Here is a 15,072-nt window from a genome sequence, read left to right as displayed (position 1 = left end):
GGCGATGGCCGCGCGGGAGTGACCAGGCCTCAGTGTGTGTGTGTGTCTCACCATAGAGTTTATTATATATACACGCGCTATACATTCATGGGGCTCACGGCAGCGGCGGGCCCTGCCCGCACCCCCTGGCCCTGAGGAGGCTCCACGGGCCGGGCCCAGGCCACTCCCTGAGGGGACAGCGGGTGGGTGACATGGTGATGTCAACAGAACACCGCAGTGTCCCACAGGGAAGGCGGCCGAGCCCACGCTCAGCACACAGAAGGCACTTGGGTGATGCAGCACTTCAGCTCCTGGGGCTACTTCAGCCAGCTCCAGTCGAAACTCTGCAAGAGTAGCAAAAAATGCAACAGAGCACAGGGCCTGGCTCTTGGATGTGTGTCTTGTCTGATGAAAAATCAGTAATTTCCTATAGAAAGGAAGCTCCCAGGAGTTAATACAATGCAGCACAGCACAGGAGCCAGGCTCACTGAGCCCTGTGAGTGCATTCTAGTTTGGGAGATCGTGGGATTTTCCAAACTGGTGGCCAAAGGATGAGCGCCTCTCTCCTCTGAGGAAAGGCTGAGAGAATTGGGATTGTTCAGCCTGGAGAGGAGAAGCTTCAGAGTGACCTAACTGTGGCCTTCCAGTGCCTGACGGGGCTACAGGAAAGTTGCAAAGAGACTATTTCCATGGGCCTGGAGTGCCAGGACAAGGGGGAATGGTTTCACACTGCCAGAGGGCAGGCCTAGATGGGATTTTGAGAATGAACACATATCCATGCACATTGGCACAGGTTGCCCACAGAAGCTGTGGCTGTCCCTGAATCCCTGGAAGTGTCCAAGGCCAGGCTGGATGGGGTTTGGAGCATCTTTTCCCATTCAAGGAGTTCTTCACATCCCCAAGACACCCTTGGGTGTCTCTTGAAAGCCAGGTCCTGGCAGATGCACCAGCACTTACCATCATGCTGTTCTGCTCCTGCCTGACCTCCTGCAGAATGCTGCTGAAGAGCTTGAGGTAATTCACATTCTCCTGGATCATGTCGGCAAAATTTTCCCTGCAGGAAGCAAAAAGCCCTAAGGTGATGGATTTCAAGCACCAAAAGTAACATCCCCATCAAAAGGTGCCCCCTCACCCCCCCTCTTTCTGGGGGGAGAAAAAAAAAAAACAAACCAACAACAAAACTGAAACCAAACAACCCAAAAAAGGTGATTTGTAGTTTGTGCAGTGGTAGGTGACACAAAAACCTGCCTGGAGGTGGCAAGACAAAGGGGAATGGCTTCACACTGACAGAACACACTGGAAGTAAAATTGTTACTGAAGCCTCAGCTCCAGACAACTCAGCAGGGACTGAGGGAGCTTAAGAACCAGCTCCAGGCCCAAGGAAGAACGTGACATGCATTAAATGGATGGCACAATCCTTTAGCAGTGCATGTGGAACTGGCTCAGAAATAGAGAGGAGAGGTTTCTGAATAAAGAGTTCAACCAAATCCCTGACTTTTTAGAGCATTAGTGACACACAAACTCCCAAAAGTTGTCTGGGAAGGAGAAATCCCCTGACATCCTGAACCAGCCAGGCTGAGCTCCCTGCAGTGGCTGCTCCCCCAGCAGCTCATACCCATCTTCAGGAGCTGCCAGCGAGGACAGAGGGTGAGGAGCTGAATTCCCTGAGGAGCTCTGGGGGAGCCACGTGGCTGCTGGAGTTGAGGCTGTTCCTTCCAGGCTAGAGCTGACCAACGATCGAGAGGAGCTCTGAGTCTGGAATAAAGAAATTCAGAAGAATCTAGGTGTAAATGTTACATAAGCAAGATTTGGGATTACACATGAGCACTGTTGGTAACACAGACACAGATATGGGAACCAGGAGATGGCTTCAGGCACTGTAATTAATGCAAAAAAAGCAGAGTACTCTTTAAAACACTTTAAACTAACCAGGAAAGCACCTATTTAGTTTCTGCTTTTACCATCTCAGACTGCCCTTCTCTGCAGGAAATAAAGCAAACAACCATGGTGTGGCAGCTACCCCTTTTTGCTGAGTTTATTTTGACGTCTTCTGGCTCGTGCAGTGGAAGGAAGTACAAACAAATAGCCCAGCAGCTACTCACACAAGCAATTTTCAGCAAATGCCATATTTCCCTTTGTCTTTTTCCCTGCATCTGCATCACTGAGTTGTCAGCTTCCTTGATGTTATTTAGAGCCACTTCAATCTCAGGGAGCAGGTCAATGATCTTCTGCTTGCAGCCCAAGAGCTTGCTGGAATAAAAAAAACAAACACAAAGTCACTTCCCAACACATTCTGGCAAAATCAAAAGCCCCACCTTGGGATTCAAGATACTTGAAAAGTTAATGTACAAATCACTGTGGTATCTTCTCAGCTCTGTAACATTACTGCTTTTTTTTTCCTGAAGATTTGAATTCCAACTTCCAACTGGTAGAATTTGCCTCATTTTTAAGTGAACTCTTGGATGCTAACAGTCATGGTTTTTAAAAATTCAGTGGAAACTCAACACAGAGGAGCAGAATTAATACTATGAGAAATGTGGATGGAGCTTTTCAGGCTCTGACCTCTATGATTTTCCCTATCCTTTCCTACTACAAAGCTCCAAATGCTGCAAGCTGGATCTGTTTGGGTTTTTTGTCTGCACCAATTACCTGAGGTGTCCAAAGAGCTCCTTGAGGACTCGGTCCTGGCTCTGTACTGTCTGCACAATGATCTTCACCATGTCTGTGCTGTCACTGTAGGCATGATCTGCAAGGGCCAGCAACCACCATGTTAGTAAATCCTAACAGCATTTTCTGAGTTTCAGTTCAGAACAATTAATCACGGGGTAAAAGTTTGAATCAGCCTTTAAATCATCTTCTCCCATACCTGGAGGTCGTGTTTTCAACTGCTTGTACAGGTCTATGGCTCTCTGTTCCCTTTAAAAAGAAGAATATGATTCAGGCAGGTGTCAGCAGCCAGGCAACTTAAGCAAAAAAGCACTGCAGTAAACTCAGACACTGAACCTTCTCCTACAGCTAGTACACAAGCATGACCTTTGGAACACAGGGATGCTCTTTCTGTGATGGAATGAAACACTTTCCCCAAAGTTGTCTCTCATTTTCTCCTATTATGCAATTTATTCTCAGAAAACCACACCAAGTGGAGCTTATTTTCAGTTTCAAATCTTCACATGGCTCAGCTGTGTTTTCTTTCCCCTGTATCCTTAATTATCCAATTTCATTTCTGAAACTGTGACTGCACAGCTGCCTGAGATATTCTTGTTGCTGTTCTGCATTTTTTGCCTGAATTTTAGTGATATTCTGTAAATGGAAAGAGACAGCTGCAGCACAAGCAAGACGACTGTGCTTCTCTTCTTCCCATGAAATGTTACTTCTTCCAAGTATTTCAAAAGCAGCCAAACTGAAAACTTCCAGCCTTGAACAAAATCCTCCCTGTTCTAAATCCCAGTCTGTCAGAAACAAGCAGCAGTTTCCCAGCTCTGACCCTGGTCTGCAGTGGTGGAATTGCTTAAAAATAACATTTAAAGAGGCATGATCCTGATTAGTTTGAGCTGCTGCTGCAGGAGGTGGCTTCTCCTTTGCACCACTTCCTCCCCTGTGCACCAGTTCTGCTGCAACTAACTAGGATGAAAAGCAACTTAGCAAAGAGGGGGGAGAACATGCCAGAAGCAGGCACATTTCCTCCCTGAACAGTCAGAGTCGCTCTGAAGAGCTCTTATTAACAGATTTAATGGCTGTTCAATACCTCTCTCTTAGAATTGTCACTTGTGCTCTCAGCAGCAGCCCAGTAACTGCTTCCTATGTCCTCTCAAGATCAGAAATGCCATTAAGCTCTTTCATATTTTAATACTTTCAAAAAAAAAAAAAGGAATCAGCTTTCCAAATATTCAAGTACCCATGAGATATTCACCCCTTGATCTGAAAATACTGCAGGTATTGAACAGGGTTTTACAACAAATCACGTAGTTTTCTCACTCAACAGTAAGAAAGTCACTCCTCTCCAACACAGAAGGTAATCCTCAGCTGAGACCAAGATTTATCTTAGCCTTGGCTCTTGTAAAATGAGGTTTCAAAGTTCAGTGACAGGCAAGCATCCCACAAGTGGTGAGATCTTTCCTTTCACAAGCAAAATGATCTCAAATCAACCGTACACTGCTCTGTACTTGCAGTTTGCATTTCAAAATCACCAAGGGAACCAGCAACAGGGAGGGGAGAAAACCCCTGAGACACTGAAATACACAAAATCCGATTATATGCAGTAAAAATGAGAAGAACAGAACTTACAAACTCTCCATGACCTCTCCTTGGCGCCTTGCATACGGACTCTTCTGCAGTTCCACGATTTCGGTGTGCAGAGCCATGATCTGCTCATCCAGGTAGCCAATATCTTCAGCCTGAGGTGAAAAGTGGGCACAGATCAGACTGAAGTAGAGCAATCAAGGAGATAAAAATCCGCAGAACACTTGTTTGGATAATGGGCTTACTGCCTGGAGAGTTTAGGAGACAAAAAAGCTCTTTGACACAACACTTCTACAATAATTGAGGTTTTTGTTCTCAGTGCATGGTATTACCCACAATCAAACCTCTGACCACCAACACTGGCTGAGAAAAATCAGTTTCTTCATAAATCATCTCTCTGGATTTCCTCCTAGACAGACTAAGATATCCCTGTGTATAGAGTGAAACATTTTCCATTCCTGACAAAGAGGCAGGGCAGGTGGAATAACAGAACATAATTCTCATGGTCTGCCAGGTACTGGGTGAGGTTTCTGGTTGTCTGGAAAAATCTGGAGACAGCCTTGGATGATTGTGCTAGAAGCAGCCACTCTTTTATCCATTCCTTAGGTAATAAAAAAAGAGATGACTCTAATTTAAAACTCATTTGCATATTTGCTTGCAGCATGCCAGTAATTTATGTCTGTACTCCTCAGTGAGGTCCTGCAATTTTGAAATCGCTGCATGGCAAGTGATTGGTTTTCAGCCTCAGCAATGGGAATTTCTGTGTGCAGGAAGACTCCTGGTCCATAGCAACACCATTTCTTTTGGGCAACAAGTAACTCGTCTCTGCGTTCCACTTTCCTTTTTAGAGAACTGAGTCTGGTGACTTTTGTTGTTTTTGTCCAAATCTATTTCAACAACTCGGTGACAAGACACTGTGTCTTTTTTAATGCACCTGCAATGATATTCCCATTCCCACAGCAGGCAGGATATGAAGCACTGAAGGGACACAGCAGTGGCACAAACAACACATTAAATTCCTGTCACAGTCTCCTTCACACAGAAATAATTCAGCTTCTTTAGCATCCCCTACCTGTGCACACTGAGAGGCTTTCTCTTCCATCTCCTTCCAGGCTTTGAGCATCTTCTCCGAAGCTTAAGAAAACAGTGTTGTTAATTTAAAAAAAAAAAAGACATTAAGACACAAAAATAAAGCAAGACCTGGACTTTACCTATATTGGTGTACTTTGAACACAAAGAACATGATGCTGAACCTCCCAGCAGGAGTCATGACCCAGAGATCCCAGAGCAAAGCTGCATCTCTGTGCTCAACCTTAACTCACACACAAACCCTTTGGTAGGATTTCACTGCTTGAAATGACTGGCCTAAAACAACTCTGAGTCCTCAAACTCCACCATTAAGCTCAACAACTGCCACTTTTGATTGAACACAGACTGTCCAAATCCAGTTCAGAGTGTCTTTCCATTTTCCATCATCATCCTTCAGCCCAGTCATCATTTTTGACTCAGGTTGCATTTTTTAGCCATATATATTCAAACTATGTGTAAATCTTGCTATTCTCTCCTCAACACTGTTTCTGGGACATGAAACTGCAGCTGGTGCTTTTTCAGCCCATCTCTCATCCTGACAAATGGTTTCTCCTGACAACAAGCACAGCAGCTTGTTAGCACTGTCAGCAAGTGCAGCAGCTCTGCCCTCCACTTAGTGCCCAGTCACAACTCCAAACGAATCAGACTCTGAATGAATAAATAGCAAATATTTACATCACCAGTACTATTAATGCTTCTGTTTTCTGCTCTCAGTGGAGAACAGCTGACCACCTGTCTCACTGTCATTGAAGGTCTCCAAAAACATTCTGTTTTTTATCCTCCTGCCTTTGCTCCTGACAAACTCTTCTCCTGCACCTCCCCTAGGTAAAATATACCCACATAAAGATGCTGAGCTCCTTTACAGGATCACAGGAGACACCCAGACAAAGTATTCCCCAATACCTACATATGCCATAAGCCATCTGGTCACTGTATCTCTCCAGGTCGAGGCGAATGCTCTGGTGGAAGAACTCCAGCTTTGCTTTCAGCTGCTGGGATGCTGACACCATGTTGTTCTTCATTTTGATCAGGTTGGCATTATACCGAAGGAGGCTGAGCCTAACAGATGGAACAAGGACAGCACACATTAGCTGGAAAGCCCACCTGGACTTAAAAAAGAGGAAATTCTGTTACTCTAAGGGTGACTGAGCACTGGCACAAGCTGCCCAGAGAGGTCATGGAGTCTCCACCCTTGGAGATATTTGAGAGCTGTCTGGATGTGGTTCTTTTTGAGCAAGGATTGGGCTGGAGGACTTCCAGAAGTCTCCATCAACCTCAGCCATGCTGTGGGACTCTGAATATTCAAGTGTATTTTGGTTATTATCAATGTCAGGCATTACCCAGTACAATTCCTGGAGTGGAGTAAGCTCCCATCCCAAATACATTTTATAATATAAAGGCACAGAACAGCAGAGGGCTGTAAAATTTTGGGGAACCAAAACTCCCCAAGATGCACAATTCCAGGCAAACAGACCCCGTGCTGGCATAGCACTGATCCCTCTGAATGAGAGACAACTCACATGGCAGCTCTCTGTCCCTGGAAAAGCCTGCTGTAATCCTCCTTCAGCCCAATGACGTAGTGAACCGCTTCTGCCCACACCTTGCGCAGCTGAGGGATCGGCAGCTGGATTTTGCTGTCCTGGACTGAACACAGGAGAAACACAGTACAGTGACAACTCTGGCAAAGGACAACATTCCTAATTCCTGTTTCAGGTGCCTAGGAAGCCAGGTAAGTTCTGCTCAATTTCTAGGTGATGCTGCTGAAGCATGCATGAGCTTCTCATGTCACAGCTCCCCAGGTATGTGACAACCTGTGACCGAGCAGTTAAAACCTCGTGAGGGGTTTTGACCAATAAAACTCTAAAGCCCAAGGTAGCAAATTTAGTTGCTCCACTTAATCCATTGATACTGGTCACTGTCCCTGATCTGTTTCATCTGAAAATGTCTTCAAACCTTTTGTAGGTTTCCTCTCAGATTTCCTGATGTAGATGTTTAAGAGGAAAAGATGTGTTCTCACAGAGATGGGAACTGTCAGTACACTGGGGTATCAATAAACATGGTGCAAAAAGCCTTTGCTACAAGAGATTCAGCACAATGGTGCCATGCAATGAGATTCACCAGAATAAAACAGCCCAGAGCACAGAAAAACCTGAGTGACACTAGAAGATGAGGAAAACCAGTGGAGACAGGCCAAAGAAAATTAAGTTACTGAACATGCTGTAACTGCATGTCACAAGCTATTTTCTTTACAAGCAGTATCCCAGCAGACATCTCCTGTCCCCTGACACTACTTTTCTTTCCTAGAGGTACACAGTCAGTCACACAGATAGAGATTTATGATAAATAGACCTTCAGAGACGTCTATTAGGTCGTGCAATGACTGCTGTCATCTCTGGAGACAAGCAGGGCAAGCAGAGAAGCAGCTAAACACAGCCCAAAAGCACAAACTGTTGATGCCAGGGCTATGTCATCAGGACAAGGTGTTAGGCTGCTTCAGGTTCTTAAATGGTTCTCTTTGAATCAGACAGAACCCTTCAAGACAACACACAGGGGTTTATAAAGCAAATTTCATTTCATTTTGCATGAGAACAGCACTTCTCCAGCACACTCACCAATGTAGTTGACACAGTCAGACAGACTCCGAGAAGCAAAGGGGCCATCATAGACAGTTTTGCTTTTATCAAACAAATAGACCATGTAGCTGTCCCAGCCTCTCTGGGAAGAAAAGAGAATATAAGCTAGAGAAACCCCAAGCAGCTCCTATTAACCCAGTACATCATGAACTAATTATTGTGGGCACTCCCTCTTACCAAGAGCCTTAAAAAACTTACTTTGATAGATCACACAGGAAGACAGAACTCTTTGCCAGCAATTAATTAAATATTCAGGCATAATTAATATTTAATATTAAATATTTATTCTGTACAACTACAGAAACCTGCTTACATTACCCAATAAAAGATCTTTAGAGTTCCTACATTTACAGAGCAAACTGTCTCCTGTGGGAGAAGATTTAAGCAATTTATCTTCCCTAAGATTTTAAATTCTCTGAGAACACAAAAGATATGAACAGAATCCTTCTTACCACGCCATCAATAACACACTGGGAAGCAGGTTTCCGAGGGTCCAGGCAAATCCCTGTTTCCAACAGCAGCTCCTGATTTCCAGTGCTTATTCCAGTTTCAAACTCAATGCGATTCTGAAGGGAATGAAGGCTTTCCTCAGGATGCAAAAGGAAAGACACAATCTTGGCAGAGGTCATGTTTAGGATGTGTACTATCTGTAAAAAGAGGACATATAGATTACAAATCCTTGGATATCAAAGACAAAGGCACACAAGCCTGGGACGGAGCACAGAGCAGAATGAGAGCATCATTGGGTTTTACTAACCAAAATAATCAATTCAGGAGTAAAGCCCCACATAAAAAACTCAAAGCCTGGGCCTGTAACTTTTGATGTCAGAGAAAACCACAATCCAACATACTAACACCCTTCACAAGCCCTCCTGCAGCTTATCACATCAAAATTATCCTCCTAATTCTAAACAGGCTTGCCTTGGCTAGTCTGCCTCCAGCAAAGCTCAAGTAATTATCTGAAGAGGAAAAATCAGGTGAATATCACCTCTGTTCTCCTACAGGCATTACTATTATAGTACATGAATACAACTGTAGTGAACAGCATCCCAGGGAAGTCTGGGAAAACTTATTAGCAAATAATAAACCTTTATTTGATCCTGGCAAGCCCTTTCCAGGATAACAAACAGTAATACAGGGTTATCCTTCTACTCCAAATGTAAAGCTAGAGATTAATATTGCAGGAGATGTTTTCATCTCCAATATGTACTGGACTGGCTGTAAATGCACTCACTTCCTGATACCAAGAAAAACAATTTCTCCTGACCCTGGAAGCTGGGTGATGTCAGGATTACAGCTTTGCTCTGCTGAACACACTCTCTGACCTCTGGGATGCTTTCAGAAGGCCTTTAAACCCAGTAACAGCCCCCACTCACCTTCAGATTCAGTATGTGATCCATTATTAGGAAACACCTTGGACGACTGGTCTCAGGATCTGAACCTCCACCCCTCTGCTGTGGATCCCAATTCAGCATCAGCTGCAACCAGTTCTCCATGGGTTCTACAATCAAACTAAAGCAGAAAGGCTGTAAGGAAGGGGAGGGCTTCACCAGGCTGAAGCAGCCCAGCTTCCTGGGCCTCTCCTTTTGTGTTCTATTCAACAGGCTCTGACCATCTATGTGGGCAACGGGCACCATAGAGCCCAAAAAAAGGGCCACTGGCTACAGGCTATCCCTTAACAGTAGCTTGCTAGGAGAAAGAAGAAGGAGCTCTCAGTGCTTGGGATAAAGGAGGAAGAGCCCTCAGTTTAGCAGACCAGAGCTGTCCCCTGTAATGAGGACACACGTACCTGCAGAGGCTGTGAGGCTGCGGCAGGTGGGTGCTGAAGCGAACCTCCCCGTTCATCTCCTCAGAGGCAAAGATGTGCTTTGGGTCCTTCTTCTTGATTTTTTCATGCCTGGAAAATAAAACCCTTTGTGTATATACTGAGGAGCGTTACTTTTGTAAGGGAGCAACCAAAGACAGCAAGGAAGTGCCAGTGTTCATCAGCTTTAGAAAACAAACTCATCTTTCAGGACAAAGATGCCATTTTCAATCCACCCAGAACATTCCCATGTGGAAGACAGGAGCCCTTCCAATTAACTCTGCCTCTGGAAAGGTTTACCTCTTCTCTTGTTCTAACAGAAACCCAAGTTTCCTATTTTTTTCTGTTTCAGAACCACCCTTTAAAAAGCCATACACTCCAGGCACAGCAAGACAAGAAGAAACCTCCATATGCAGCTTGAAGTCTTTCTGCACAGTTTTAAATGTTAGCACTTCCAAGCACCTCTTCCAGGAAAAGTGTCTTACCAGGCAAATGGCTGTAGATTATGTAAGAAAGGTCTAAATCCTGCGATGCATTCAAACACCATTGTCCCAAAGCTCCAGTAATCAACAGTAACCGAGTAGGATTTGTTCTCAAAGAGTTCTGGAGCCTGAAAACAATCATAAAAAGACACTTGGACTTTTCTGCAGAGACAAAGCTGTGTCCAGGTGTGGCTCCCTGAGAGGGGACACCATTGGGACAGGTCCCCAGGATCTCCATTTTTGGAGGTTTCAGCCCTTGCCAGTGCCAAGCCAAAGCTGCCCTGCCCCAGTGCTGGTGACACTAAAAAAAGTCTTACCAGATATTGCAATGTTCCAACAAATGAAGTGCATAAACTTCCTTGATCCAGATCCTTTGCATATCCCAGGTCTATTATTTTGTGAACAATCTGCAAACAGTTTAAACAGTTCATCAGAAGAGCAAATGCTGAGTGAAAAAAACACCAAACAACCCAAAATCTGCTCAGTGACAGCCACAGAATACTCTCAAGAGGAAATCCAGAACGGAAATTCTGGAGAAAATCCATGACAAAGCTTTGGCAACAGTGTTAAAAGCTTTTAATAAATGTACAGTTGAGTTTTCAGTCCAGTTCAATGTGACAACTTCCAGAAATGACAGTGGAAACACACTGACCACCTGACTTACCTTCCCACCTTCATCCTGAAGAACAATATTTTCAGGCTTTAAATCTCTGTGTATAATTCTGTTCTCATGCAAATACTGGATACCAGACCCTGAAAGACATGTGCTTGGTTTAACAGAAAATAAAATTCACATTGATTAAACATACATATGATAAAAACCTAATGCTGGGGGGCAAGCTCCCAGCCTTCCACGATTTACCACCACTCACTTCTACATTTAACACCTTCCAAACCTCTGTTTCTCCTCCACTGTGTTTTCACATCTTTGCAAAGACATGCCAAAGACAGCCAACTTATTATGAAAAATAAACAAAAAAACATTCTGGAAGGGGAACAGGGATAAAGCAAGCAGAGTTGCTCTTTATTTTAAGGAATTCAGCTGGAAGCCCTCAAGAGCACTGAAAGGCCAGAAGTCCAGGCCAGTATTCTAAAATACTTTCTCATGCCAAAACTAGCTCTTCCTACAAGCAGTGACAGGTTATCTGTAAGTTAATTAAGAATACAAGGAGCTTTCCTAGAAAATCTTTTTCCTAGAGAAAAATTTCCACTGCCCTTTATCAGACAGCACATCCCTCCCACAGTGCCCAAAAAACAGGTACTTTCCAATGGGCCTGATTTTTTTTTAATACCCTGTTCACTTTAGTTCCCTTTTCATGGTCAGCTGAAAAAGGAAAATACCACTACACTTAAAAAAAAAAAACAAACCACCAAACAAAGGAAAGCATTAACTACATACCAATGTCACTAAGCAGAGAAAGGATCTGACTTTCCTTCAGCCCACAGCAGTTTTCTGGTTTGTTCAGCAGCTACCAAAAAAAGCAAAAGATGTTCAGATCCACACTTGCAACAGTTAACAGCAAAAACCAACATTTTCCATCCCCTGTTGAAACTATCCAGCACAGTTCAAGGATCATTCCAGCTGAATGGGACAGTTGACTTTGTACAGTAAAATCATGGCAAGGAAACAACTCAAGCAAACCAAAAATTCAGCAAGCACAGGGGTAGGAGACAAAGGCAGGGCCACAGGTCTGCAGGCAGGGGAGACTCCCCCTCAGCACTGCATTAATGAGCTGTCAACAAAAGCAGCTTCAGCAATTTCTGACTTTTACTGCAAACAAGACTTTATGAGATGACTGAGGTGCTTCAGCCCTCACAATGGATTCACAAGGAGAAATTAATAATGAAGTGAAACTCAAATGATGCCAAACAAAAGAAAGATTTTAAAAATACAATCAGAAATAAAAAATTATGTTTTTTTCTTTCCTTTAAGGAACAAAGCAGTACAGAACATCAGATGGAATGAAGCATGTTACTTCCTAAATTGTTTCAGCATCTATGCCACCACACCTAAAGATTCATCAGAAATGAAGTGACCAAACACTGCACTGCAAGTAGAGCTAATTTCTCAGCCAGAATCTCTGATCTACCTTCAGGAAGCCTTCAAACTTTTACTGCAATAATCCAACAGCTAGATAGCTCTGAGAACATGGCCAGATGCCTGTGTCTGCAACTCCCAGATGCTTTTTCACATATGCCCCTTCTTTTACTGTGACTTAAAACCTGAAAGTGTCTCTTGGATTGTTTCTAACAACTCAAAACCATATAATGAGATGGGGTTACTGCATTCACCCGCTGCTCACATTCCCCAGGCCTGTTTAACACCAGTAACAAAAACTACAGAAAGTGAGTTTCCTGATCCCATAGATGAGGTGATTTCTAAGCAAATCCTGACAGGGATTTGCTGTTTCACCCCTACAGAAGTTGCTGCTTCCTGAATCCACGTGTAATGGAAAGGGAGCATAAACTCTATCAGGTTATGAAGCCACTGCCTGGGGAACTACTGAAAGGCTCCTTTATTTTTGGGTGTTGCCAGTGTTCAGACTGGCAGTTCCCAGGAATAGCGAAGGTTTAGAATCCCTGGAGGCCCCAGTCCAGGCTCATTCCCTGTGCTGAGAGCAACACTGGATACATGTGAATCCAAACCAGTCACACTGAACAGAGAGAGACACAGCAGCTGCACTAATGCTAAAGCAGCTTCATGAAAGGACACACTCTGCCAGGATGAAAGAGTATCTGCCCTTGGGTTGCCCTCTGGTTTCAAAAACACAAGCCTCATTTCCCACACGTGGCTTTTTCCCACTCTACATTTACTTCCTCACACCTGTACCCAAAAAGAGAAGCACCACGGAGCAGACCTGGTTACAGGAGCAGCACTAACACAGCTTTGGGTTGTTTTATTGAAAGCAAAGCAGGCGTTACCTTGCGGAGGTCACCCCCTGAGCAATATTCCATGGCCAGGAGAGGGACATCGTTAACCAGGAAATTCATCTCCTCGGGAACCTCACAGGCTCTGACCACGTTGGGATGGTTCAGCCTAAGCACATGGAGAGCTGGATGAAAACTCTGACTCCTCTCTTGGGAGAATGAGACAACAGATTGCCATGCAATCATGTTTTATGTTCCAGAGACAGCTTCTGTTCCCCACAGGAATCCTTGCTCACTCGTCAGGTGGTACCTACCAGTTCCCAAATGTATAAAAATCCATACCTCGGGAATACACAAACCACTGATGAACAGAAATGATGTCTCAAAGCCAAGGTACAGGACTTTGATGATGAGGATCCAGACTCAAGTTCTGAATGTTTGCACAGTCCTGGCAAAGTCATTACGTGTGTGTGTGTGTGTGCTGCTGTATGTAGGAATCGACTCCCCCTGGCCCAAGCCAGGCAGGTGAAAGCCACATTCAGAGGAAAAAAATTACCTCTGCAGCTAAATTCAAACAGCTGCTTCCTGACTGTCTCTAATACACGCTACTCTTGGGAATAAATGACATATCCAGAAGGAAAAGAAGGCTAATTATTTCTCTCTACACCTTCCAAAGCCTCTGGACACCAATGCAAGAGCAGCTTGTGACTCAGTGGTTGTTTTCAGCAACCAAATCAGACATCACCAAGCCTTTACTTACAAATTCATGTTCCCTGCAAATGGTTTCCCCCCATGTCATAGCACACGGTGAACAGGGTAACAAAGTAACAGCAGGAGCTCAGAAAAGTCCTGAACAGGGTCACTACAGGCCTCAGGGAGGACAACTCAGAGCATTAGTGCTCCCACCAGTGGGACAGAGGATTTTCTGCTCCAGGATCACTGTCTCTCTCTCTCAAGAACAGTTCTGTGAGACCCAAACACCCAGCGGTACCCCCCACATTCACGAGACCAAAGCTGTCCGGGCCTGTTTCACCTGCTGGAGAGGGAGGGCGGGCAGCACAGAGTATGGACTTTCTCACGAGGAAATGTAAGGAGAATTTATTCTTTGGATTCGGCAGCGTAACAGAAAAAAAGCAATTTCAGGATCCCCCGGTTGCTAAATCAAAAACAAAGGTACCGCAGGGTACTGGAACATGTGGGTGTTCCCAAGTCACAACATCAAAACTCAACCCACAGGGTGGTGTGAGTTTGGAGGAATTTCGGATGAGTGAACGGCCCAGGCAGCACAGCAGGGCAGGGGGCTTTGAAGTCACCAACTCCCGAGCCAAGGCATGAGCTGGGACATCGGGATGAGAGATAAACCAGCACAGGCATGCCAGGTGACAAGAGATCCAGGGGCTGACCCCCGGCGGTTCCCACTCTCAAGCTGGTCCAGCAGCCGAGGCACCAGCTGTCCCCACAACATCTCCCAGCCGGTCCAGGGGCTGACTCCCCGCACTCCCCTCTCCCGGCCAGTCCAGGGGCTGACCCCCGGCTGCCCCCTCTCCCCGTCTGTCCGGTGCCGGGCGGGGCCGAGCCGTGCCCGCACTCACTTCTTCATGATGTCGATCTCATGACACCAGCGGTCCTTGTTCTTGACGCTGAGCTCCAGCCGGCACGACTTGATGGCCACGCGGTCGCCCGAGTCCTGCGGGACACAGCGCCGTCAGCCGCCCCGGCCCGGCCGTGCCCTCCCCGCCGCCCGGCCCGGCCCCACCTGGTGCTGGTACAGGCACACGTTGCCGAAGCCGCCGGTGCCCAGGCGGTCGCGCATCTCCCAGGGCCCGCAGCCGCCGGCCGGGTGCCCGCGCAGCGCAGCGCCGCCGGGGGCCCGCTCGCCGGCGGCGGGGGCGGGGGGGCCGCCCCGCTCCATGGTTCAGCCGCTCGCTCCGGCACTCCGCCTTTATTGCCGCGTCACCGCCCGGCGCCGCCCGCGCCC

General features: G+C 45.8%; 1 protein-coding gene across 1 annotated transcript; it reads right to left on the bottom strand.

The window, feature by feature from the left end:
- Positions 1–35: 35 nt before the first annotated feature.
- Positions 36–15,006, bottom strand: CHUK (component of inhibitor of nuclear factor kappa B kinase complex). The gene is made up of 21 exons (XM_005530739.3): positions 14,851–15,006; positions 14,687–14,781; positions 13,149–13,263; positions 11,626–11,695; positions 10,891–10,979; positions 10,544–10,633; positions 10,230–10,354; positions 9,730–9,837; positions 9,317–9,452; positions 8,393–8,587; positions 7,920–8,022; positions 6,828–6,951; positions 6,215–6,366; positions 5,291–5,352; positions 4,264–4,373; positions 2,846–2,895; positions 2,629–2,725; positions 2,082–2,229; positions 1,595–1,734; positions 937–1,033; positions 36–323 (listed from the first exon to the last, which is right to left on the bottom strand). The coding sequence occupies exons 1-21, from the start codon at positions 15,004–15,006 to the stop codon at positions 297–299; spliced, it is 2,289 nt and encodes a 762-aa protein (XP_005530796.1). The 3' UTR covers positions 36–296.
- Positions 15,007–15,072: the final 66 nt, after the last annotated feature.

This window comes from Pseudopodoces humilis, chromosome 9, assembly GCF_049639895.1.
Source record: "Pseudopodoces humilis isolate 2021_Gansu_Grassland_sample_001 chromosome 9, ASM4963989v1, whole genome shotgun sequence".
Classification (NCBI taxonomy): Eukaryota; Metazoa; Chordata; class Aves; order Passeriformes; family Paridae; genus Pseudopodoces; species Pseudopodoces humilis.
The sequence above is the reverse complement of the archived record's forward strand: the minus strand, read 5'-3'. Positions and strand labels throughout refer to the sequence as shown.